The sequence below is a fragment of the Mytilus galloprovincialis genome, chromosome 2, assembly GCF_965363235.1.
Source record: "Mytilus galloprovincialis chromosome 2, xbMytGall1.hap1.1, whole genome shotgun sequence".
NCBI classification, from domain to species: domain Eukaryota; kingdom Metazoa; phylum Mollusca; class Bivalvia; order Mytilida; family Mytilidae; genus Mytilus; species Mytilus galloprovincialis.
Window position 1 is genome coordinate 104,522,242 of NC_134839.1, and position 26,077 is coordinate 104,548,318.

The 26,077-nt window shown below is 33.0% G+C and overlaps 1 protein-coding gene across 2 annotated transcripts; it reads right to left on the reverse strand.

The window, feature by feature from the left end:
- Positions 1-1,250: 1,250 nt before the first annotated feature.
- Positions 1,251-25,857, reverse strand: LOC143065229 (uncharacterized). 2 transcript variants are annotated; one of them, XM_076238671.1, is made up of 10 exons: positions 25,711-25,857; positions 9,958-10,070; positions 8,688-9,540; positions 8,284-8,389; positions 7,309-7,458; positions 6,899-7,028; positions 5,568-5,711; positions 4,426-4,790; positions 3,825-3,966; positions 1,251-2,765 (listed from the first exon to the last, which is right to left on the reverse strand). In XM_076238671.1, exons 2-10 carry the CDS (start codon positions 10,058-10,060, stop codon positions 2,470-2,472), a joined length of 2,289 nt encoding a protein of 762 aa, XP_076094786.1. In that variant the 5' UTR covers positions 10,061-10,070; positions 25,711-25,857; the 3' UTR covers positions 1,251-2,469. The 2 variants fall into 2 exon arrangements, with proteins under 2 accessions (XP_076094786.1, XP_076094785.1); XM_076238670.1 differs by lacking the exon at positions 25,711-25,857 and adding an exon at positions 25,302-25,375.
- Between the last annotated feature and the right edge of the window lie 220 nt (positions 25,858-26,077).

Genomic DNA, 26,077 nt, shown 5'->3' on the forward strand with positions numbered 1-26,077 from the left:
ACTATGGTGATCGTACCGCTTTTAGTGCCTGAGAAAGACAAAATGACCAATGAACCATGAAAATTGGGTCAAGGTTATATAATTCTTGCCAGAAAAACATGTACACCTTACATCAAATATAATTGACCGATTGCATAGAGTATCGGATAAACTGACAAACCTACAAACACGAAAATGAGGTCAAGGTCAGATGAAATATACCAATCGGAATTGTCCAACTTACCATCATCCAAACATAGTGGACCTATTGCTTATACTAGTATCTACCAGTGAGACATACACACCTTACAATCATTCCATACACCAAATGAAGTTTTCTCATTATTAAATTTTAAATAACTGACAAGTTTATTTCTTCTTAAAACATATTATGAAACCTGTCTTCCCACAATTTATTTCAAATTCTATCTCATGGAACTTTTTTTATGCACACTAATGTGTTTTTTCATGAACAAACTAAACAAATTTTGGCAATTTTCAATGACTCATAGCTTGAAAAATAGCACGGTGACCCATACTTTTTATTAAATTTTCGAAAAAAGCATAGAAAAATCTTCATTTTGGCAAATTATAAGAAAATTCTGTCTCAAAAAATATATACTTATGATCTACCTTAAAATGAAATACTGAGCATGAAAATGACAGTATGTGCACATTTTGTGCTTGAATTAATAAACTGTTATCACAGAGATATGTCTCACTTTTTTGTATTTTCTATATTGCAAATGTTGAAATTAAAATGGCAAAATTTAAACATGTAAGTTTTTTTTAACTCTAAATGGACAGCACCTGATATTAAGGTATAGGACAGCATACAGTCAGTTATCTTTAGGCTCATCATAATACATTGTGAAGTAAAGATATTTCCTTTGTGAAAGGGAGATCATGTATTACCAGAGTAAATATGCACACTATCATATTAAGTGAATTTATCAATGTGGCCAATGATGACAAATACCAGTATTTACCATTTTTATGCTGAGATTTGTAATTAATTCTATTTGATTTGAGAACATTTTTAATATAGAGCATTGCTTTTGGTTGTCTGAATGTGACTTTCAATTGTTCCAGGTTAAGTGTTAGTGTTAAATCCTGTAAAGTTGCTAGTTTCTAAGTTGGGAAGGTGTTCTAGATCTGCAACTGTCCATATGAACGACCAGATCTGTAACTGTCCATATGAATGACCAAGTGCTAATGTTTCTTAATAGAAGTACTTCCTGTAAAACTAATATATATGAGATAAAAAAAAGTCTGGATGTGATGATTTTTATTGATGAAATATTATTATATGGAAACAAATATTAAGGTACAATTTATTGGTCTATAGTTCTTGATCCCTCTTGTTACCTGTAAATGTTTTGTTGTTGGAAATACATACATATCTTAGAAAATAGTAAAATCACAAAAAAACGAATGGATAACAACTGTCATATTCCTGACTTGGTACAGGCATTTTTTTAAGAATAAAATGGTGGATTAAACCTGGATTTATAGTTAGTTAAACCTCTCACTTGTATGACAGTTGCATCAAATTTCTTAAAAATTTGCATTAAAATACTTAATTTTGTGATTATCTTAAAATGTTCAATAGAATAATAGTAAAATTTAAACATGATACTGTGAGGCCAAAGAAAAAGAAAATGTATGATTAACAACATGACATATTGACATAGTGATAGCAAGATTATTAAAGGAAAACTATTCAAAAATCACAATTTAAACAAATTCTGTTCTCTTTATTTTCTGCTATTTTTATAGCCTTTTGACTCTTATTCTCAATTTCAAATAAGAAGCTGAATTGTTAAATTTGTAAAGTCTAAAACTTGTAACTATTTGAGATTTTTGAATGGGCTTTCGTATGACTACAAAAAAATGATGGTATATTTATATATATAAACCAATATTCATTATCTCAAAGCAAGCACAGGTCAAGACATACAGAAGTCCAACCAACTATATGTCTCCAAACTTGTGTTGCTGAAACTATGAAAATGGTATAAAAAGAAAATATGAAAATGATATAAATCTGTTTTTACAATTCTACATATTCAGTTCTGTGTCACATAATATTTCCACTAGCAAACTAACATAATATACTTTTCCAATGTGATTGTCTCCGTATCTTTAATTACAAGATGACAAATTTCTTAAACAGTAAAAAGATTTAAATTTAAATACAATATCTATTTTAACCTAACCTAAAGGCAAAAGCAGGTCTAGTACCAGCTAGACTCCATCCTTCCAAAACAAAACTCTTGTCAAGTTTGAAATTTTACAACATCCTGTTTACATATAAAATTTAAAATAACTTCATAATTCCTATTCTTTTTTATTGTTTTATTATAAAATTGCTTTGTTTATACTTTTATCATTTTTTTTCTAAATTTAAAACTATATAACTGTTTGTGAAAAATAGTTATGCCTATTTACTATTTAAAAAATCCATCATTTTGTTTTAAATCATTTCATTCACATCTGTGTAAACTTGGGAACCACTTCCTGAAGATAGGGTAAAACTTCTACATCATTGGTCTCCATTTTCTGTGGTGTAGAATAGCCATAAGGGAGAGAACTGTGATCTCGGGATATTCTCCTTTTGAAAGTCATGCTGTTTCCTCTCATAGCTCCTGTGTAACTGGTATTCTGTCCTACTGCACTCTTAGAACTAAGTTGTCTTGTGAGATTCATATGTTTGTCTTCATTAAATGATCCTGAACTAATGAAAAATGGCATGACTGTTGGTGTCTTCTTCCTGTTTAGTACATCTGAAATCAGAAATCATTCAATTCAGTAATTATGTTCCTCTAGTCGAGCTGATTCAACAGCAGAAATCATGTTATAATCAACTATGGACTATTTAATACTGTGGATTCATTAATTGTCCCAAGATACCAATTGTCATAGAATTGGTCATCTTCGCTAGCCAAGGGTTACGATTCACTTCCTTGGCGGATTGAGATAGAATTTCAGAGAAACAAGGTAATGATTTTCATTGGTTGCAGTCAAAACTCGCTGCATCCAATCAAAAAGCCCCGATAACATGATCACGTGTAAATGTAGAAAGTGTATGTAAACAATTGCAGCGTGCTTATTGTGCAACAAGTCTTTACATCCTTAAAAATACGACTTTATTTAGTGACAATTTGAATGTTTTAAATCGACTAATAGAAGTTTTAATGTATGTTTCTTGTACAAATGCATAAATGTCAACATATATTTTTGTTTCCTGCTTTCCCAAATGTGTAGAATCTAGACGCTACCATGTTTTTACCTCCAAATTCAAGAGTTCAAGTGCTACTTTTGGTCAAGAATAATGTATTCGGAATAGGCGTGACTTTAATCTACCAGTAAATGGTGCAACATTGTTATCACAAATGTTGGCTTAATCTGTCAAGGGTGGAGAGAGAGGAAGTTGATCCTAACCCTTGGCTAGCTAAGATGGGAATTGGTTGCTACAAGTGAACCATGAATAATCAATGAAGCATAACATTTCTAAAGATTTGTAAGGAGACTTATTTACTGACAATAATAAGGAATACACAGTACTTGTGGATTGTATTAAATTGTCAAAATAAAAACTCTTGTTCACATCCAACATAAATTTAATCATAAAGTGAAGATCAAACAGAATACTCAAACTTAAGAAACAATAATAATAGTGTGTAAAGTATCATAACTCATGGTTGTTTATAAATAACTATTTTCTTACTTTCTATATCATGTTTGAATAAATCTATAGCCATGATTTTTTTTTTATTCATCTGAATAAGTGTGGGGTAATTATCAATGAGACAGGAAATAAACCAATTAACTACATGACTTACCGTCCATTGTGTTTTTAAGTTGTGTAGCTGTAGGTCTTTTATGAGGGATTTCTTCCACCATATCTTTAAGGATACATTTCATTTCACTACAGCAAGCATCAGGTATCAAACAAGTCTTAACTAGTGACGGGTTCTTTGCCAACTGAAATGAAAATAAAATTTATATTATTCAAATTACTGCTGTTTTGTAACTAACCAACTACCATTTCTATTTATCATCTGAAACCAAAGCATGAAAGATGACATTACAATAACTAAATAAGGAGAAGGGAAGGAAGATGGAAAAACTGGTCAAAGAAATTTCAGATGATGCAATAAATAAAACTTTTAAGACAAATAAAACAATACAGAGTAATCCAACCCTGATATACAGGTCTGTTACCTTCATTATATGGCATGTTAGCAGTTTTCTAAGGTGCGTTTGCACACAAAATATAGTACTGTTTGTCTAAGTTTCTAGAAACTATGTTGTGGAATATAGACAAAAATGCTGCAGCATGAGTTAAGGGATACAGTCACTCCCGCCTAAAAAATCTTTGTTGAGATCAAATTTTAAACAAAATAAAGCAGGTAATTCTAATAACACTAATATAAGACTTACAGAAACAAGTATGGTCTGTCTGAGTTTATTAATCGTGCCAGCATCCAGGCCATTGTAAGACATCTTCCCATTGTTGAAAAGGGAGATCACCACATGTCCCCTTCTGTAGATGAACATAATTGACAATGCCAAGGAGAAAATATCTGACTTGGTAGATATAATAAAATCTGATGGATCATAGTTAAATAGATTCATTACTCCTGACTGGTACTTAGAGGCGATTAACTGGATCCCTAGTTCTGGAGATAGGTACTCCACTGTACACCCCATGAAGTCCGGTGGTTCTGTCACTTTCTTGGCGGATCCAAAGTCTGTTATTTTAAGGCAGATGTCGTTCTCTTTCTTAAGAATGCAGATATTCTCGGCTGAAATAGATATTTGAAAAAATTAACTGAATAAAAATCATACAAATTAAATTAGGTAGTAAAATAATTCAAATAAAACAAATCATGAAATTTCCCCCCAAAAAATATGATGAACAATAAGGTATCAATACAACTCACCCCACTTATGAAAATGGGTAAAATCCCTTTAAATTTAACCCTTTTTCATAAGTGGAGAAATTCCTATACATTGTATTCATCAGGACGAGTTGGCAGATGTAAACTCAACAGGCTTTTTACTCATTTTCATAAGTGGGGTAAGTTGTAAACCAAGAGTGGTGTAGATAGGTAGAAAGTGGGAAGAGTTGTCATGGATTCAATAATAACTGATGCTGATTTTGAATTCTTAACCTAGATTAACTGATAGGAAAACATAAAACTTTTGTCTTTCTCTGTATGTTCAAGGTTTTTTCTGACAATCAAATATATACTAGTGAGTTGGAGTACTACAATTGATTGTTAGTAGTAATGTAACAGTATAAGGTCCTACTCCACAGGGAACACTTAAAATCATATTCAAACTTTTTTTTTTAAATGGACTGATTATACAAAAAGTGACGACAACATGCTCAATAAAAACAATTTCAGAGCATGAAATCTTTATTCAACAAAATGTGATGAACGAGAATTTATGTCAATATGACACCATGTTGCCTTGCTCCTTCTGTCACTCTCAATTTTCAGAGAAACCTGAAATCTAGGTCAAAACCTTTATTTGAAATCATATTTCTTATTGATCTTATCTATTTTACAACTTACGTTTAATGTCATAATGAATGACCCCCTTGCTGTCAAGATACTCAAGGGCAGACAATCCTTGGTATAACATATCAATAATCTTGTCTTCTTTCAGATCATCAGACGAAGCGTCTGCTGTTGTGGTGTATTCAATCAGACTTATTCCTGAAATACATTTAAACTGTTATTCTGCAGGAACACAAATGAATGTCTGTTTTATATTAGGCATTGAACTTAAGAAACAGATTTTAACAACATATAATGGTATGAATATCAGGTAGTTTATGTTATTATGAACATACCTGTATTCCATATTTTGGCCAGAATCATGATCTGACTATAGAAACAAATTAAAGGTAATAAAGACTTGACTTTGTACAGTGACTAAATACCGAAACAAAAGTGCACACGCTGAAATGTCTTGCCTTCTATACTAATCATTGATATTATGTTGATAGTCCTAAGTATAAAGCTAAGCTTTATTACAACTGTCACATAAACTTAACATTAACCAAGATAACTAAACAAAGACCAATGAACCTTGAAAAAGAGGTCCAGGTCAGATGAACCATGCCAGGCAGACAGGTACAGCTAACAATCATTCCATAAAACAAATATAGTAGACCTATTGCATATGGTATGAGAAAAACAGACCAAAACACAAAAATTTAACTATAACCACTGAACCATGAAAATGAGGTCAAGGTCAGATGACACCTGCCAGTTGGACATGTACACCTTACAGTCCTTCCATACACCGAATATACTAGCCCTATTGCTTATAGTATCTGAGATATGGACTTGACCACCAAAACTTAACCTTGTTCACTGATCCATGAAATGAGGTCGAGGTCAAGTGAAAACTGTCTGACAGACATGAGGACCTTGCAATGTACGCACATATCAAATATAGTTATTCTATTACTTATAATAAGAGAATTCAACATTACAAAAAATTTGAACTTTTTTTTCAAGTGGTCACTGAACCATGAAAATGAGGTCAAGGACATTGGACATGTGACTGACGGAAACTTCGTAACATGAAGCATCTATATACAAAGTATGAAGCATCCAGGTCTTCCACCTTCTAAAATATAAAGCTTTTAAGAAGTGAGCTAACGCCGCCGGATCACTATCCCTATGTCGAGCTTTCTGCAACAAAAATTGCAGGCTCGACAAAAAGTATGTTGACTACCCAAAAGACCCTATCTTACAGGTGTAAACACACTTAGAATTTTAAAAGAATCAAGACAAAACAGTTGATAAAAACAATTAGTGTAATATGAATTTGATCTTTTGAGTTACAATGTCTAAACTGAAAGTATTTCAAATTTGTTCAGTAAATAACAAACCTGCATATTCCATAAGGATTTCTGGTACCCCATCTCTTAATACAAATCCATACAATTCAGCAATGTTCATGTGGTGTAGCTCACTAAGGATTCTTACTTCATACAGGAAGATGTTATCCTGCTTGAATATCTGTAAAATCATACATATTTGTGACTACATATTGGTATATAAAATATGAACGAAGACCCACACCTGACAAAAATAATTTGTTATGCCAAAAAAAATCTTTCTTTAAAATATAATTTAATCTTTGCCCTTATTTTATATTTTATCAGTTTCAAAATACATATATTTTTATCAAGTGTACAACAAAAGAATAGTTTCTGCAACAATATTCACTCAAGTACTGAATTTTTAAACCAGGTGAGCTTGATATATGAAAGTTATTTATTATAAGTATTTTACTTACCTCTTTCTTGACAAATTCCATTCTGGTAATGTTGTCTTGACAAAGTTTGACACAGCCATATGATCCCTTACCAGCAATTTTAATAAATCTATGACCATTGCCAAAACCTTCAAATTCCTCGTACTCTCCTAACTCAGTTGGCTGGTTGTTCTGTAAATAAAATAAACACAACTTATATGATGGTTATAAATGATGCACAGTAATCATCTCCAATGGATATGTACTTATTACTGAAATGTTGGTTCATTAAATATCTGAAAATGGCAATAAAGACAATATATGCATTCAATAATGATTTCATTGTTTTTTAAGTCCTACTCAAGGTTAATTATTAGTAGTTAACTTACAAGTGTTTATCATTTATCCTACTCCCTATCGTCCCTAACTTGATCTTAGATTAATTTTGCTTTACTTTTTTAGGTTTTTTTATGAACATACAGATCCTAACATTTCTTAGTATATATACACCCCTTGTTTTAAGATGTTAAGTTTGAGTGTTGTGATGCAGGTCAATTCAGAACTTCTGATGCACAATATTTGTAAGTGTTATTTTTAGGAGATACAAATGTAACTGTATTGTATTTTAAGCTTTGACAGCATCAATTGGTGATTTGATGGTCGCAAATTAAGTTTACTGGCGGAACTTTAGTGGAGCCAGTAAACAGTTTTTTTGCGACCATCAAATCACCCGTTGGAGCTTAAAATACTATATTGTTATCTCCATTCTAATGAAACTGATAGAAAAACAACTTTAAAACATACGTTTAAAATCTGCCATATGTGGTCTGTGATTGTGCGTCCATTTTCATAGCATCAATTGCAAATTGATGCTATGAAAATTAGTGCATTATCCAATCAAAATGAACGTCACAAACGATGTTGCATTAGAATTATTTATAGCATGTCCAGTAGTTGAAGGTAAGGTTTCATATGGTATGGTTGACGAAATATACTAGTATTAAACAAATGTCTTACTCGAGTTGTCAGAATTCCATGACAACCAATAGCTAACTCTGCAGGCTGTGTAGTATAAACTCTTAATAAGTGTGACAATGATTCCTGTGTGCCTGGCAATACATATCTATAAATAGAAAGATAATATATTTAGTAAGGTTGGTGAAAATTTAAGAAAAAGAAATGTTCAAATAACTTAAGACTCTGAAGAGCCTGTATATATGCTTGATGTCAATTCCTTAACCCCTTTTAAACCTATTAAATTAATATCTTTAAATTATTATGTGTTTTCCTTCTTACACTTTACAAGGACAGATGACAGTGCAAACAAGGTATGATGTCCTATTTTTGAATTCAATTTTTTCTGGAAATAATTTAAGGAATGATTGAAACTGTATTTTTTTAACACAGTTACTTAGTCTTACCCTTTCATGAATTCATGCTTTCTGAAATAATTAGAAACATTTAGTTGTTCTATAGCCATTCTGGTAGGGTGAATGTCATTTGTATCAGCACTTGAGGGCTGACAACTCAAGGTTCTCAACTGGGGTTGTTGTTGTACATTTCCAATTGATGGTTTACTCTCTGGGCGGATGTCATGAAATGAATTATCATCACTGATTGTGATGGTCATGTCTTCTTCTGGTGTATCATCAGGAACAACATGCACTTGGAACTGTTTCTCCTTTGGTACTTCAAATGTATTCTCTATATCTGTGTCTGGTGCAACAGGGACACATCTCTTAGCTTTCTGGTATTGTCTAACAATTTTTTTTATCAGATCTACTTTCCACGGCTCATGGTGGCTCTGTGCCAGCTTCTGTATTTGAGCAGCAACATTTTTCTGATCGATTTCTGTTTGATTGGCTACAACCTGGACTTTTGATGGTTGTCTGACACCACCTGACGCTTGTGCCACCATACCATGTGATTGTCGTGCATCAGTAGGTTGTCCAAATCTTGGTTGAGAGTCAGTTGGCTGATAAGCTCTTGTTGTAGTCTGTGGAATAAATCTTGGGTCACATCTCGGGTCACTCCTTGCATCTTTTGTAGGTTTCCCATCAAGCTGGTCTTGAACTTTAAATGGATTAGAAACCTCTGTTTGAACATCTAGGTTAGGGGGACTAAGTGGACTTTTTGGATTCAGATTTGCAAAATCTCTTTGGAGTGTCTGCAAATCCTCATCATCCCGGGGGTCAATAACACGAGCTTCTGCACAGGATAACTGTAGGGATTTTCCACCAGAAAGGTGATTCCTAAGAGTCAAGACATCAAGTTCTGAAAGTAAATGAAAAAAACATATATTCTCATTTGTAGAAATGTTAGAAAATTATTCCTTTGCAGACGTACATGCATTAGTTTGTGTTGTACGTTTCTAGGGTGTAAATTCAATGTAAAGTAAAAATTTAATTCAGGAGTCATCTGTGGTAATGCAAATAATTCTATCCAATAATTAAAATGAAAAGTTCTTTCAAATTGCATTCTTGCATGTACATGTTGAAGGCCTTACATTGACCTATAATGGTTTACTTTTTTTTAAATTGTTATTTGGATGGAGAGTTGTCTCATTGGCACTCAAACCACATCTTCCTATATCTATATATACATATAATTGATCTAAACAGCCTAACAATGTTAGATCTGGAAATTTTGGTAATACTACAGATAATTTTTTTAGTTTTGGAAATAATTTACCTGTTCCTCGGACATTTCTGTCGTCATAATGAATATTTGATGTATTGCCATTATCAACCACCATTTGTGTTTTTCCTTTGGAACCATGTACAGCAAGATCCATGTCACTTCCCCTTTTAAAAGAAAAACAGAAATTTTATTGAACACAAACTATCTTTTCAAAATCTGATCTCATACATCATGTACATGCATGTTAAAGTACCTTTTCATAATTATTTTAGCACTTTTGATTTAGAATAAAACAGATACACATGCTGTATGTATGTTTTCCCCAAAGCCTTTATTTCTCCTGTTTTGAGTGATACAAAAGCATTTTATATTCCTGATCATTTTCATATACAATGTATTGTTTTCATCCTGCAATTTACATGTATGCCTATTTTGACATTCATGTACATTGTACATGATGTACAAGAACATTCATATTATTATTACTGTTAGTGATCAGGAATAGAAGATGAAAGTGTTAACATCAATATCAAACTTTTGAAAATGTTCTCCTTTTCTTATAAAATTGATGTTTGGACACAGTATTCAAGTTTGGATTTCGATTCTGTTTAAATATTTGAACAGCATACGTTTCTGACACAGAACAAATTTGGTCTAAGAAGTTTCACAAATTTGATAATATGTCCCAAAATCCATCATCAAAACACAAGGTTAGCAATGGTTACATTCAGCTTTTTCAAAAACCTAATGAATTCAAGCCTTTAAAAGAGGGACGAAAGATACCAAAGGGACAGTCAAACTCATAAATCTAAAACAGACAATGCCATGGCTAAAAATGAAAAAGACAAACAAACGACAGCACACACGACACAACATAGAAAACTAAAGAATAAACAACACGAACCCCACCAAAAAACTAGGGGTGATCTCAGGTGCTCCGGAAGGGTAGGCAGATCCTGCTCCACATGCGGCACCCGTCGTGTTGCTTATGTGATAACAAATCTGGTAAATAGTCTAAATCGGTAGGTCACATTCATGAAAGGGAAGGGGATTGTAGTTACGACGTAAGGAACATATCCGATATCATTTGTGAAACGGTTATTCCATAACGGTCAACCAACTCGTGATGGCGTCTGTAAAATTTACGAAGGGATGATTTCAACTTCACCATTTGGAACTCTTGGTTTAATAGCTTCCTTGTGAGCAGCAACCCTCTATCAAGAAAATCATGATAGGAAATGCAAGCACTGGAATATCGTATCAATTGGGAGATACATACCCTGTATGCAGGTACTGCTGGAATGTTGCTACTTAGAAATGGAAAGTTCACAATTGGAAAGCTGAAATCATCTCTTTTGTCGTAAAGTTTTGTTTTCAACCGACCCTCATTGTCAATTTCTAGATGTAAGTCAAGATATGAGGCCGACTTAACTGTATCTGTAGTATCCTTTATCTCTAGCTCAATTGGATAGATGCTTTCCACATAGTCACCAAATTTTGAATTATTTAGTGAAAGAACATCATCCATATAGCGAAAAGTAGAGTTAAAGGATATTGCTAACTTCTTATCTTTCTCCCTAAGAAGTTCCTGCATGAAGTCAGCCTCATAATAATAAAGAAACAAGTCGGCAAGTAGAGGGCAGTTTGTTCCCATTGGAATGCTGACAGTCTGTTGAAAAACATGTCCTCCGAACGTAACAAATATGTTGTCAATCAAGAAATCAAGCATCTTGATAATATCAGTTTCAGAGAATTTTTTGTTCGAGTCAGAGTGATCCTTTACAAAGTAGGATTTATCCCTCCCTAAGACAAGATATTTGTATCTACGTTGGCCATTCTTTTTTACGAAGCAAAGCAATACCAACTCTTTTAATTTGTCTTTTAGTTTGTAATGTGGAATACTAGTGTAAAGAGTAGAAAAGTCAAATGTTTTAATACTGTTACAAGATGAAAGAGAGTTAGATTGTATGTACTCTAAAAGATCTTTGGAATTTTTAAGTATCCACATCTGATTCACGCCCCCTCTAGAATAGGCAGTTTCACAATCACTTTGAAGCCCGTCTTTGATTGCTGATAAAATAGATGTTAATAATTTCGAAAGAGGTTTCGTGGAGCACTTGGAAGACCCAGCAATATACCGTTGTTTGTAAGGACACTTATGTAGTTTAGGTATCCAATACAGTGATGGCAGATCCTGTTCTTCATCTTTGGTTGAAATTCCAAAGGAACACAGAACAGACCTATGATTATCCAGGATTTCCTCTTTGGTAAGTGTCGTGAGGGTATATGTTGAATTTCCAAGTGAATTGTCAATACCTAATTCCTTTATCAAGCAGTTAATGTAATGAGTTTTACACACAAAAATGATGTTGTTTGGGGCTTTATCTGCAAGGACAACAGCATATTTGTCATGGAGGTAGGATAGGTGTTTTGCAACATTAATATATTTGGGTCTTTAAAGATTGACGTAGCATGGGCATTGATAGACCCATTCAGTTTCTTAATTCTGATTTGTATGAACGACCTCACTGCCTTAATCCATTCGGAAAGAGTGTCTACGTCTTCCTTCTCACGCTTAGCCCATTGCCTGACATAATCCTCAACTGAATCCATCAAAATTTTAAAGTTGTATTTCCAATTGATGGATTTAGGCTCACGATATTTCGGACCTTTCAATAACACATTTCGTAGAGAAGTGTTATTAACAATGTTGAGGTCACCGGTAATAACGTGGCCAGCAGGATTATATGTGAATTGGGAACTAGCACAAGTGCAATCAGGAGGTTTAGACTTGAAGTCGTCATTTAAATTATACCCTATTGAAATTGTTCAAGAAATAAGCAATTTATACCAAGTCTTAAAAAACAAGAATGTGTCCACAGTACACGGATGCCCCACTCACACTATCATTTTCTATGTTTAAAGGACTGTGAAATTGGAATAAATTCTCTAATTTGGCATTAAAATTAGAATGATCTTATCAAAGGAAACATGTATACTAAGTTTCAAGTTGATTGGACTTCTACTTTATCAAAAACTACCTTGACCAAAAACTTTAACCTGAAATTTGCACTATCATTTTCTATGTTCAGTGAACCGTAAAATTGGGGTCAAAACTCTAATTTGGCATTTAAATTAGAAAGATCATATCATAGGGCACATGTATACTAAGTTTCAAGTTGATTGGACTTCAACTTCATCAAAAACTACCTTGACCAAAAACTTTAACCTGAAATTTGCACTATCATTTTCTATGTTCAGTGAACCGTAAAATTGGGGGTCAAAACTCTAATTTGGCATTTAAATTAGAAAGATCATATCATAGGGCACATGTATACTAAGTTTCAAGTTGATTGGACTTCAACTTCATCAAAAACTACCTTGACCAAAAACTTTAACCTGAAATTTGCACTATCATTTTCTATGTTCAGTGAACCGTAAAATTGGGGTCAAAACTCTAATTTGGCATTTAAATTAGAAAGATCATATCATAGGGCACATGTATACTAAGTTTCAAGTTGATTGGACTTCAACTTCATCAAAAACTACCTTGACCAAAAACTTTAACCTGAAGCCAAAAACTTTAACCTGAAATTTGCACTATCATTTTCTATGTTCAGTGAACCGTAAAATTGGGGTCAAAACTCTAATTTGGCATTTAAATTAGAAAGATCATATCATAGGGCACATGTATACTAAGTTTCAAGTTGATTGGACTTCAACTTCATCAAAAACTACCTTGACCAAAAACTTTAACCTGAAGCCAAAAACTTTAACCTGAAATTTGCACTATCATTTTCTATCAGTGAACCGTAAAATTGGGGTCAAAACTCTAATTTGGCATTTAAATTAGAAAGATCATATCATAAGGAACATGTGTACTAAGTTTCAAGTTGATTGGACTTCAACTTCATCAAAAACTACCTCGACCAAAAACTTTAACCTGAAGCGGGACAGACGGACGAACGGACGAACGGACGAACGAACAGACGGACGAACGGACGCACAGACCAGAAAACATAATGCCCCTAAATGGGGCATAAAAATTGTTTTAGCCCATATTTCCTAAACTATTATAGGATCCCCAATTTTTATTTTCTCATTTGATACATAATGTAGATTAATGTCAATAATTGCAGATTAAATGTTATCACTCAAAGGGATTGAAATTCTGCTTTGAACCAAATTTTGTAACATTTTCATCTCATTTTTTGCATAATTATATGATTAGGCCAAATAAAAATATATGTGTGGTTCCAGTAACCCTACCGTCCCTACTTTTTCGGCTTAAAAATAGCCTACCCTAAAGATTTTATTGTCATTTTTCATTAAGCACTGTTAAAGTCAGAATGTTGCTCCCATAAACTCAATGTAAAAAAAAAAAAAACACAAAATAAAAAGAAATCCCTATCTTCCTACCCTAACTTTTTTTTAGATGTAACTGGAACCACACATACTTTTTTATTTGGCCTTACGGTAAGGCCACAAAAAAAATATGTGTGTTTACTGTCACATGCTGAAAAAAAATATGGTTGGTAGGTTGATTTAAAAAAATTTTTTTTAGGGGGGAGGAGTTCAATTGCAGTTTCTAGACCAATTAGCTACATACAGAGAAACAGAAGAAACTGTAATGGTGCACATGCTTGTCAATCAGCGAGTTTTCTTGTTGAATTGTAATTTGTTTTCATTATTAAATTGCTTTATTTATGAGTTTTGCTGTTTTGAATACAACAGGCAATTACACAAAAGAACATGACATACACATATGTCAGAAACAACAAGCTGCCACTAAACATGCATATCATGATTGTATTCTGTTCTTGCTATGCAATATATACTATAAATTTTACGATGATAAAACCAAGAAATTTCAAAAATATCAGGAGATAAATTCCCTCATGAACAGCTCTGACCTTGGAAGGCTTTGGTTTTGATCCTGTCAGAGGACTTAAATATTTGAGGAAACATGCATGCATGTATATAATATCTCCCACTTAGTATCAATTTGACTGACTTTTTGGAACAGGCTGAAGAGTGGGCCTGAACATAAAAGCAAACTGGGTTTACGAAAAATTTAACATATGAAATATTCAATGGGATACATCAGAAGTTCCATCACACAATGTAATCAGTGAAGGGGGGCCTTCACGTCGTCATAATTATTAGAAATAAACATGTATCAGAACGCTAAATCCACTAAATTTGGATTCAACAGTATTCATTTACAACATACAAATTCAATGGAAGGTCTGACAGGGTAGGAAGAACTTCAAGAAGCAGGAAAGACAAAATATTGGGACTGACAAGATTTATAGAGTACATGTATGTCATCATTTATTCTATCTTGAAAGATGTTTGGAATAAGCTGTTTTTTTGAGGGGAAAGCCCCTTCCACCAGTCATCATTATTTGAAAGGCATTTACATGTATAGCCTGCTTTTTTTGCAGCAACCTGGGTACAGTTTGCAACAGTATCAGCTTCATTAGGGTCATTCAAACAGGTAAAAGTAAACTGTCCAACATCGAAAAATGTCACTACTTCTCTGAGTGACAATGTAGGAGTAACCTCAAAATTACTTAGAAACACTGATTAACATGAATCATTATTTTTCAAATGAAAATCGTCACTATCTGGATATTCATTGAATATCTCAAAAAAAGTTTTGAATTGCTAAACAGAGCTATGACATTTTTTTCTGCTTTTAAATGGGGACAAAGTTTAAAAGTTAGTGATAAAATCACAGGCACTTGTTTCTATCAGTTGGAAGACCCACTATCAATTTAAATATACATGTACGTCGATACTGGGTCTTCCAATGGATAGATACCAGTGCCTGTGGATAAAATGCTGACAGTACTGGCACAAGAGGCCGCCATTGTTGTTAAATATGATAAATACCGGAACCAGTGACGGAAAAGGCAGGAATTTCCGGAATTTCAGAAAATTGCCGATAAAAAAGTTAGGGTCGGGCTGATAAAAGTAGGGTTGGTGGAGTTACTGTTAACACACATATTTTTTTGTTGGCCTAAATAAAGGCAGAATGTTGCCATAATTCTGGAGTGCTATTCTACCCAATTTAATGGAAGTCTGTAGCTGGTACCTCAGTTAGTCCAGCCCTGGCCTCAGTGACTCATTTTTTTTATTTTTTTTTTTTTTTTGTTGTCACTGAGTCCAGCTCGCCCTCCATTACCTTCAATGGTGCAAGCTCCCGGGTAGATTACCCGGGGACGATAGAGACAATGCCAGAGCGCTCAAGTACGAAAATTGTATCACAAATGGTAAAACTTGATAAAATAAACAAGTTGCATACCTGAAATGCTTTTACACTATATGGAAACTCATCTTAACAGAAGGAAATCACTTGCAGTCGGAGCTGTGGACATCTTGTTTACACCAGTAACGCTATATTACGGAACGTGACGTTTCTACGTTATAACGTTAGACGAAACGAATTCAATGTATCGATACAGATTTTCAACGTCGTTTAATCAACTATTTTGCACCTCAAACTATTTAAACGCGGACCTTAGGGCACTGAATGCTGCTGGTAAATTATGACACTTTAAATCATGTTTATATATGTGTACCTTCTGTTGTTCAGATGAAGTTTACTGATTGTGTTTTTTTTCTTCAGTTTCCGGCAAGTGACAGAAAGTTCAAACCAAATTAATCAGTTTTAACTTTTCCGTATATCATGGTTCCTTTCAGTAAATGACAGGACAATTATTATAATAAATTTCTTCATTAATTTATCATCACACTTTTATTTTATTAACAATTTTTATATCCCGAAATTCCATGAAAAATCCCGAATATTTAATTTGGGGTTGCCGTACGGCCAACAGACGGCTCTGTCTATTTCCTTGCGATAACATATATCAACCTTTTTGAATGTGAATTATAATTGTTACTTATGACAAAATGAAGAACAACTTTAATACTGACGATTGTCATTTTCTCTCATTTTTTTTTTAAAGTTCTTGTTAATACTTCAACGCGGTAAGTCTTTTTTTTTTTTTCTTAAGCAGCGAATAAGTCTGAAATTGTTTTTCACTTAAAGTCTTTTATAAGTGTATTCAATTAACATTGTAATTTAATGCAATTTAAAACATTTTTCTTTCTTTTAAATTAAAGAAACACATACTTGCTATTAACATAGGCCTATGGACCAAAATAAAGTATTTTGGATGGTGATTAATCATTTTCCAAGTCCAGTTTCCAAAATCGTATCAGGGCCAGACCATCTCCGTTAACATTCGGATTGAAAAATTGTTAAAAAATAAAAGTGTAATGATTAGTTGATGAAGAGATTTCATATTGTCCCGTCATTGACTGAAAATTTACGAAGAAACGGAATAATCGTTCGAGTTATATTAGATTCTTTTTTTTTAGTCCTAGAAGATATGGCCAACTATGAAAACATTCCTTTACAGGTGTGAATGTGTTTTTTTTACCCGCAGAAAACGTTCATACATCCGACCGTTAATGCAGCAAGTTCTTTAATTATGAAATCATTAGAAAATAAAAATTCTTTTTGTTTTGGTAACTATGTGACATTTTTAACTGTTAATTTTCCTAGATGCAGAGTGCCGACAGATTTGTTGCAAAACGTAACGGTTATTTGACATTGATTGCTTTATCGTTTTCCCCGGAATATTCTGCTGATTGTTGACCTTTAAAAATATCATTTTAAATATTCTATTGATACCTAAGCATCTGCAAGATTTATCTATTAATATATATATATACATATACATGTATATATCTTCTTATGCATTACGGACTGATTTTTAACACTATATTTTTTATTCTTGCAATAACTTCTCATTTATATTCTTGCAAAAACTTCTCATTTATAATGCACGCCGTATCCCTATGAAATTTTGTTTTGGAAGTAGGAATTTAATTTATAGAAACTCAGGTTGATGTATGAAAGTCCGGGAATTGTAACCCTATTAATGCAATTTCGTTAATCCCATCCGTTTGAATTCATATGATCACAAAAAACATCGATAGAAAAATAGAAAAACGAAATTTATTGGACTGAAAGAATACGGATTGAATTAGGAAAAAGCAAAACACAAGCAGACGTTGAAACTCATGATCATACAAAAATTAGTTTGTTAGCCATGGAATGAGAAAAAAAATGGTTATTGTTTGAATAACTTTCCCTGTATTCCAAGTAAAAACAGTCTCTGAAATTCATTGTTCTGTACAGAAGAAATCCTATATAGAATCGATATGGTTTCTGGATTTTTTTTAGTGTTGGTGTTTCTTTGTGTGAATAAATGGAGATATGGGATATACAATAAGATAGCAATGGCTATGCAATTATCGACATCAAAACCATAGACATTTTTTAGTTTCCTAGTACATATTTGTTGAAGTCGTTAAACTTCTAATTGAACTTCTGGAGAAAAATCAAACCATAATGAAATCAGGAGATGTGGTATAGTTGACAATGAAACAATTTTCCACCAAAGACCAACTGACGTACATGATAGTTTGCTAACATTGGTACATTTGATAACACCAGTTTACCATTTCACTACACTGCATATTCACTGATACATAAATTGTCACCACATTCCTAATAAAATAGCACCATCATATTGTTTTAACCGTTCGGCAATCCAATTTGCACTGGGTATATATAGGTTTTATATATATACGGCTTATCTATTAGGACGACAGTCTTTTAAATTGTATACCTGCTTGTATGCTTGTACTAAAGCTGCGTATATCGTCAGTTTTTTTTTTTTTTTTTAAATGACAGGTTACTGGATTATGATACATGATATAAAATAACACGCAGAATACAGACTCCGGCTTACGTGTCGTACATGCACAATTTCAAACTGGAATTTTTGCGGGGAGTGTTTTACTTATATAGAGGGTGCATATGTTAGCGTAATTTCATTCCACCGTGTATTTATTCCGGGTATCTGTTTTTCACTAGAGAATATTGGAAGTAAAAGTGTCACGAGCGTCGATCTTGGTATCGTTGTTTTGTTTATATTGACCGGTTTATTGTTTACATATCTATACTATTAAACGAGAAGACCTCATTTTTGGTGTCGCTTCTCTTCTTTCCACAATAAATTAATCAACACGCCTCTGTGTCCTATAGGTACAGTGCATAGTCGCATTTGTCATCCATTCATATGATTATTCAGATTGAGTTATTTTAGGAGAAAAACGAGAAAAAAGGCATCCGGATATTGTCCCGTCATTGTACGAAATTTTAAGTCAGATTAGACTTCCGGTTTGCGTTTTTCTGTATACATACTACGAATAAAGTGTATTTTTAGAATTTTATCTGCTATCATTTTCAAGTTTACTATCCACGGCGGTCACAGAGTTTATTAAATAGAGAGCGTCTGTATAGTATATCAATGATCACCATGGATCGATTAGTAAACTTAAAATTGAAAGTAAATACGCTTTATTTATATAGTAATGAATGTTCATAATATACAGATAAGCGCTAAAATTATTCATGTGAACTTTTGATACTTTTTCTGAAATTCTCCAGTCATTAAATCTTTAACAAAATTCATTGATTACATAAAAAAAAGAAGATGTGGTATGATTGCCAAATTCTCAGAGTCCAGTCATTAAATCTTTTACAAAATTCATTGATTACATAAAAAAAAGAAGATGTGGTATGATTTCCATGTTAAGACAACTCTCCACAAGAGACCAAAAATGACACAGATATTAACAACTATAGGTCACCGTACGGCCTTTAACAAAGAATAAAGCCCATACCGCATACTCAGCTTCAAAAGGCCCGAAATGACAATGTAAAACAATGCAAACGAGAAAACTAGCGGCCTTATTTATGTAAAAAAAATGAACGAAAAACAAATATGTAACACATAAACAAACGACAACCACTGAATTACAGGCTCCTTACTTAAATAAATGTTCATAACATACTAAATGTATGTTCATATTGAAATTGATAGAAAACCAAAAATTGGGAACTTTGGAAATAAAGGTGGAGGGTAAAAAAACATTTTCCTGTCCCCAATAACCTATGACTTATGATACTTTTGCTGAAATTCTCCAGTCATTCTGTATTTTACAAAATTCTTCCAACAACACTTTACATACTTTAAACTACGCTCTGAATGCCCGCGATTTCGCGGGTGTGTTCTAGTATACATTTATGGGTTGAAATAATTTTCAGGGAATTAGTTTAATAGTCCTTCATTACTGAGTAAAAATATAAATTTTTCGTCAATAGACAAGTTATAAAATTGATCGTTATGTTTTACTGCTTCATTATACAATATATTTCGAAGGTCTGCATGTAAAGGACATAAAGTAACTATATGTTTCTCATCTTCAATTTCGTTTTTACACATAAAACAACATCTTTCATTTATTGGCTTTTTCTCATATCGTCCTGTTTCTATTTTAAGTGGCGCAACGACACATCTAAATTTTGCATAAGCACTTCTAAATTTAATAGATATATTTTGTTTTAAATATAACTCTGTACAATATTGTGATTTATATCGCTTATAAGTACGTACGAAGCTAATTATTACCATTACTCTGTGACAAAATTTTCGTTTGCATTCTGCAATATATTATTAAATAAAACATTTTCAATTTGTAGAACAATTTTCTTTATGCAGCACACTATCAATACTAGTCTAGTATACAAATCAAAGTTACAATCTTTAAGTTTTTTTCATGACTCTATTACACCAGTTTTTCTTATTATTTACAGCATTTTGATGTGACCATTTGAAAACTTTATAATTTATTCTGTCATTGGTCATGGCACTACATCTTGCCCAATGCCTAAATACACATGTCCATTGTTTTACACTAGGAGGTCTCCAGCCCATGTCCCCGTTAATTTCATCACCTATAAAAAAAAACATGATAGCTCTGTTCTGGACAGCGTTGATACAAGAAAAAGAACGAGTGCCCCAAATGGATGCACCGTAGCTTATTACTGACCAGACCAGAGTATCAAATAACGTTTTAAAGTACTAACCACAATATGTGCTTTACATTTAACAATTAATAAACTTAGAGCTCGACTAGCAGACCTTGCTACAGCTTTAGCCATAATATTATGATGAGTGGTGGATATTTGGAACTGGATCCGGATTAACCAACCTTTTAAATTCTGTTGATGGATAAAAAGCAATATGTGAATTTGTCGCAAAAATTGACGCTTTCCTATCATAAAATTACAAGACCAAAAATGGTGACCCAAGTTTTTATGCATACAATGACTTATACTGATGTAACTCGATTCAAAATACAAGTGTGCCAAAAAGTTTAGAAATCGGGAGATATGGCATTCGGTATCGTGTTACGAGTTTAAACGTTGAAAATCTGTATCGATACATTGAATTCGTTTCGTCTAACGTTATAACGTAGAAACGTCACGTTCCGTAATATAGCGTTACTGGTGTAAACAAGATGTCCACAGCTCCGACTGCAAGTGATTTCCTTCTGTTAAGATGAGTTTCCATATAGTGTAAAAGCATTTCAGGTATGCAACTTGTTTATTTTATCAAGTTTTACCATTTGTGATACAATTTTCGTACTTGAGCGCTCTGGCATTGTCTCTATCGTCCCCGGGTAATCTACCCGGGAGCTTGCACCATTGAAGGTAATGGAGGGCGAGCTGGACTCAGTGACAACAAAAAAAAAATAAAACCAGATGCTCCGCAGGGCGTAGCTTTATACGACCGCAGAGGTTGAACCCTGAACGGTTAGGGCAAGTATGGACACAACATTCAAGCTGGATTCAGCTCTAAATTTGGATTGTGATTAAATAGTTGACACAGCATAGGTTTCTGACACAGAATGAATGTGTTCTAATGAACTTAAAATTTTTGTTTCTCTTAGAGCAATTCACTATGCTGTTGAATATTAATCCTCTCAAAAAAATGTTTGAAGAAATTTTCTTTTTTATTTATGAAATTTCAAATGAGAAAAATTGAACCCAATTTTTTTAATCACATCCCCCTTTCCCTTATTCCAAAACTAATCTCAATTAAAATTTCTAATGGAGTTTGCAACAATAACTACTCATTTAAATACATCATAAAATATTAAGATGTAAAAAAACTGCTTATTATCACTGAATGGTAAAGATTATTTTAATTTATCAGTTGGTAGTAAAAAGTGAATATACATTGTATATTGTATATAACAAAGATTTAAGTTGATTCTGGACAAAGAAAGATAACTCCAATTAAAAAAAAATCTTGCTATTGCACAATATTTTGCAATTAGATATTTCTTGCTTACTATTCTGGACAAAGAAAGATAACTCTAATTAAAAAAACATTTGATATTTCACAATATTGTGCAATTAGATATTTCTTGCCATTGCGCAATACTGTGCAATTGAAAAGACTTGCTATTGCACAATACTTAATATAATAATTTTAGATCCTGATTTGGACCAACTTGAAAACTGGGCCCATAATAAAAAATCTAAGTACATTTTTGGATTCAGCATATCAAAGAACTTCAAGATTTCAATTTTTGTTAAAATCAGACTAAGTTTAATTTTGGACCCTTTGGACTTTAGTGTAGACCAATTTGAAAACAGGACCAAAAATGAAGAATCTACATACACAGTTAGATTTGGTATATCAAAGAACCCCATTTATTCAATTTTTGATGAAATCAAACAAAGTTTAATTTTGGACCCCGATTTGGACCAACTTGAAAACTGGGCCAATAATCAAGAATCAAAGTACATTTTAAGATTCAGCATATATATCAAAGAACCTAACTGATTCATTTTTTGTCAAAATCAAACTAAGTTTAATTTTGGACCCTTTGGACCTTAATGTAGACCAATTTGAAAACGGGACCAAAAGTTAAGAATCTACATACACAGTCATGACAGTTAGATTCAGCATATCAAAGAACCCCAATTATTCAATTTTGATGAAATCAAACAAAAGTTTAATTTTGGACCCTTTGGACCCCTTATTATGTTGGGACCAAAACTCCCAAAATCAAACCCAACCTTTCTTTTATGGTCATAAACCTTGTGTTTAAATTTCATAGATTTCTATTTACTTATACTAACGTTATGGTGCGAAAACCAAGAAAAATGCTTATTTGGGTCCCTTTTTGGCCCCTAATTCCTAAACTGTTGGGACCTAAACTCCCAAAATCAATACCAACCTTCCTTTTGTAGTCATTAACATTGTGTTTAAATTTCATTGATTTCTATTTACTTAAACTAATGTTATTGTGCGAAAACCAAGAATAATGCTTATTTGGGCCCTTTTTTGGCCCCTAATTCCTAAACTGTTGAGACCAAAACTCCCAAAATCAATCCCAACCGTTCTTTTGTGGTCATAAACCTTGTGTCAAAATTTCATAGATTTCTATTAACTTAAACTAAAGTTATAGTGCGAAAACCAAGAAAATGCTTATTTGGGCCCTTTTTGGCCCCTAATTCCTAAAATGTTGGGACCAAAACTCCCAAAATCAATACCAACCTTCCTTTTGTGGTCATAAACCTTGTGTTAAAATTTCATAGATTTCCATTCACTTTTACTAAAGTTAGAGTGCGAAAACTAAAAGTATTCGGACGACGGACGACGACGACGACGACGACGACGACGACGACGACGACGACGCCGACGCCAACGTGATAGCAATATACGACGAAAATTTTTTCAAAATTTGCGGTCGTATAAAAAATGAGTCACTGAGGCCAGGGCTGGACTAGTACCTCAGTAACTGCTAGTAGTCCTCTGCTAACTGATGTATCATTGTCATTTTGCTTAGTTTCTTTTGTTGCCTAATCTTACACAGTGTTCCAGCTAGGCCGTTTTCAGAGGGCGCGGCGCCCGCCCTTTTCCGAGTGGCGCCCTGTGCCCTTTTTACAGTTTCCAGGGCGCCCTGCGTATTGATATGATACGCTAATTACTAAATTTTACCTGGGGAAAAGTTTATGACTTTGTTTACGACCCCAAGCTAATCAATGGTTACAACTGGTGTCATAATCTGTTGTTATAGGTAATCCGTTTATCGGATGGGTCATTAATGATCATCAACATTAATTCGTTCAAATAGAATCGGTCAGTCGGCAATTATCTTTGAAGAAATGTGCATACAACAACTTGGGCACAATTTGCGATGTTTACCGTAGTTTCATGGAAGATACGTAATGACAGAAAGTTGGAAAACCATTATAAACTCGTTGAAGACATTGTTTTACTTGTTTTCTGTAAAATAAACAGAAAATTCAGACGTATTTGTCATTGACTGCCTTCATTTTTGATACGAAAATAACAAAATCGACCGCCATATTGTGATCATATTTACATCATATTTACGTACTGTTTATAATCCTCCAATGAAGGAGCACACCCGAATAAAGAAAGATAACTCAATCTGATTTTTTTCCTAGCATTGAGTAACCCATTTACATATTCTAAAATGTGTCTCCATACTTCTTGCTTAAGAATATATATGTTTAGGTATTTATTTTGAGTTATGGGAAAAGTTAAAGAGGGTCTTAGTAGCAGTGTTGGTAGGGTGCCTTGGTCATCTTTTTCTGTATTCTTTATTTTTGATCCTATTTTTCACTGTTGCTTTATATCCTAAAATTGTGAATTTACTGAGCTGTTTTGTGCTGTATTGCCATCAAGCACTGCAGGGGTAGAAAGGTGAAACTGGTAAAATGTGGTAGACCATAGAAACAGTTTGAAACAGGTCTCCTTTCAAAACATACTGCATATAAAGTTCAACTTTGCCAAGCAATGATAAAAAAACTTGTGTGACAAGCTGCTTGACAAGTTTTTCAGCCTTAAAAGTAGAAAGATAGAGTTCTATATGGGCTAAAGATATTGTTCTTGTATAACCTGTGATTCAACATCTTTTATTAAAATATGCCCTTTTTATATTATCATATCGCGCGTTAAATGCCCTTTTCAGGATTGGCACCCTGCCCTTTTGAAAACCTAGCTGGAACACTGTTACACATCAAACTCTAGGCTTCTTTTGAACTGAGTTTTGCTGTGTGCAATTACTGTGTGTATTTTTTTTTTATTATTCTACATTGGTTAACCGTAAGGGTTAAAATCTCACAAAACATTTTAAGTTGTCTCTTTGACACTTTCACCATTAAGTTGACATAATTGATATTTTTTTATATATTTTTATTTAAGAGTGATTGACAGTGTATCATCAGCAAACTTTGCAAGGATAAACAATACCATAAGAAAAATGTACAAATAAATTCTCTGCATGAACCAGGAAGTTTTTATTTAATGTTACAATTGTAAGTTGTGCAATATCTCAGAACAATTTCATAATATAATGATTTACATTAATCTGAACCATTCCATCAAAATAAATTAACAAAATATTGTTTATTTACTTACGTGATTAATGAAAACAAGTAAATTTCAGCTTTAGAATACTTTAATACTGGGATGGGCATTACTGGGTATTCCCATTTGGGAATTTCCCTGAGGGGGTCACCTGATTCAGTGATTGTGAAGCAGCCATTTTGAATTTTTTTTTATCATTGTTTATTGAAAATTGAAACGATTTAACATACAAAACACCAATGACATTTTTCTCTGGATTAAAAACCCATTATCTCCAATTAAAAACTCCTCGTTGATACATGTTTTATCCAATGTAATGCATCTATTAACAATAAATGTTCATAAAAACACGACATAATCTAAAACTGTCATTGTCAGCTCTAAAATCAGACAGGGCTTTTTATAATATTCATAGCTATAGTTGGAGAATTTCTAGTCAAAATTAACTTCATTTCTTTACCTGATATAAACTTTATTTACTCTTCTTTCTTCAATGTTTTGTAAATACTCGTTGGACTAAAATCCGCCTTGTGAATAAACATTTTATGTAGCCTCCGAAGAAGCTACACAAGATTTAGAGATGTTCCGAGTGGATTGGGGGAAATTGAGGAAACGTTTTATTTTGATTTAACTTTAACAAGTATTTAAATTGTAGTAGAAATAGCTACGCTGTCATATTAAAGCAAAAATTTTTTTATTAGTATTGAAGTAACGTCTATGAGATTTTCGAATTTTGTTAAAGCTAAATACCCTTGTTTCACATTCCTTTCCCTTTCAAATTTTCCCGCCAAAATCACATATGTATTTGGAACGCCTTGGAGTTTTAT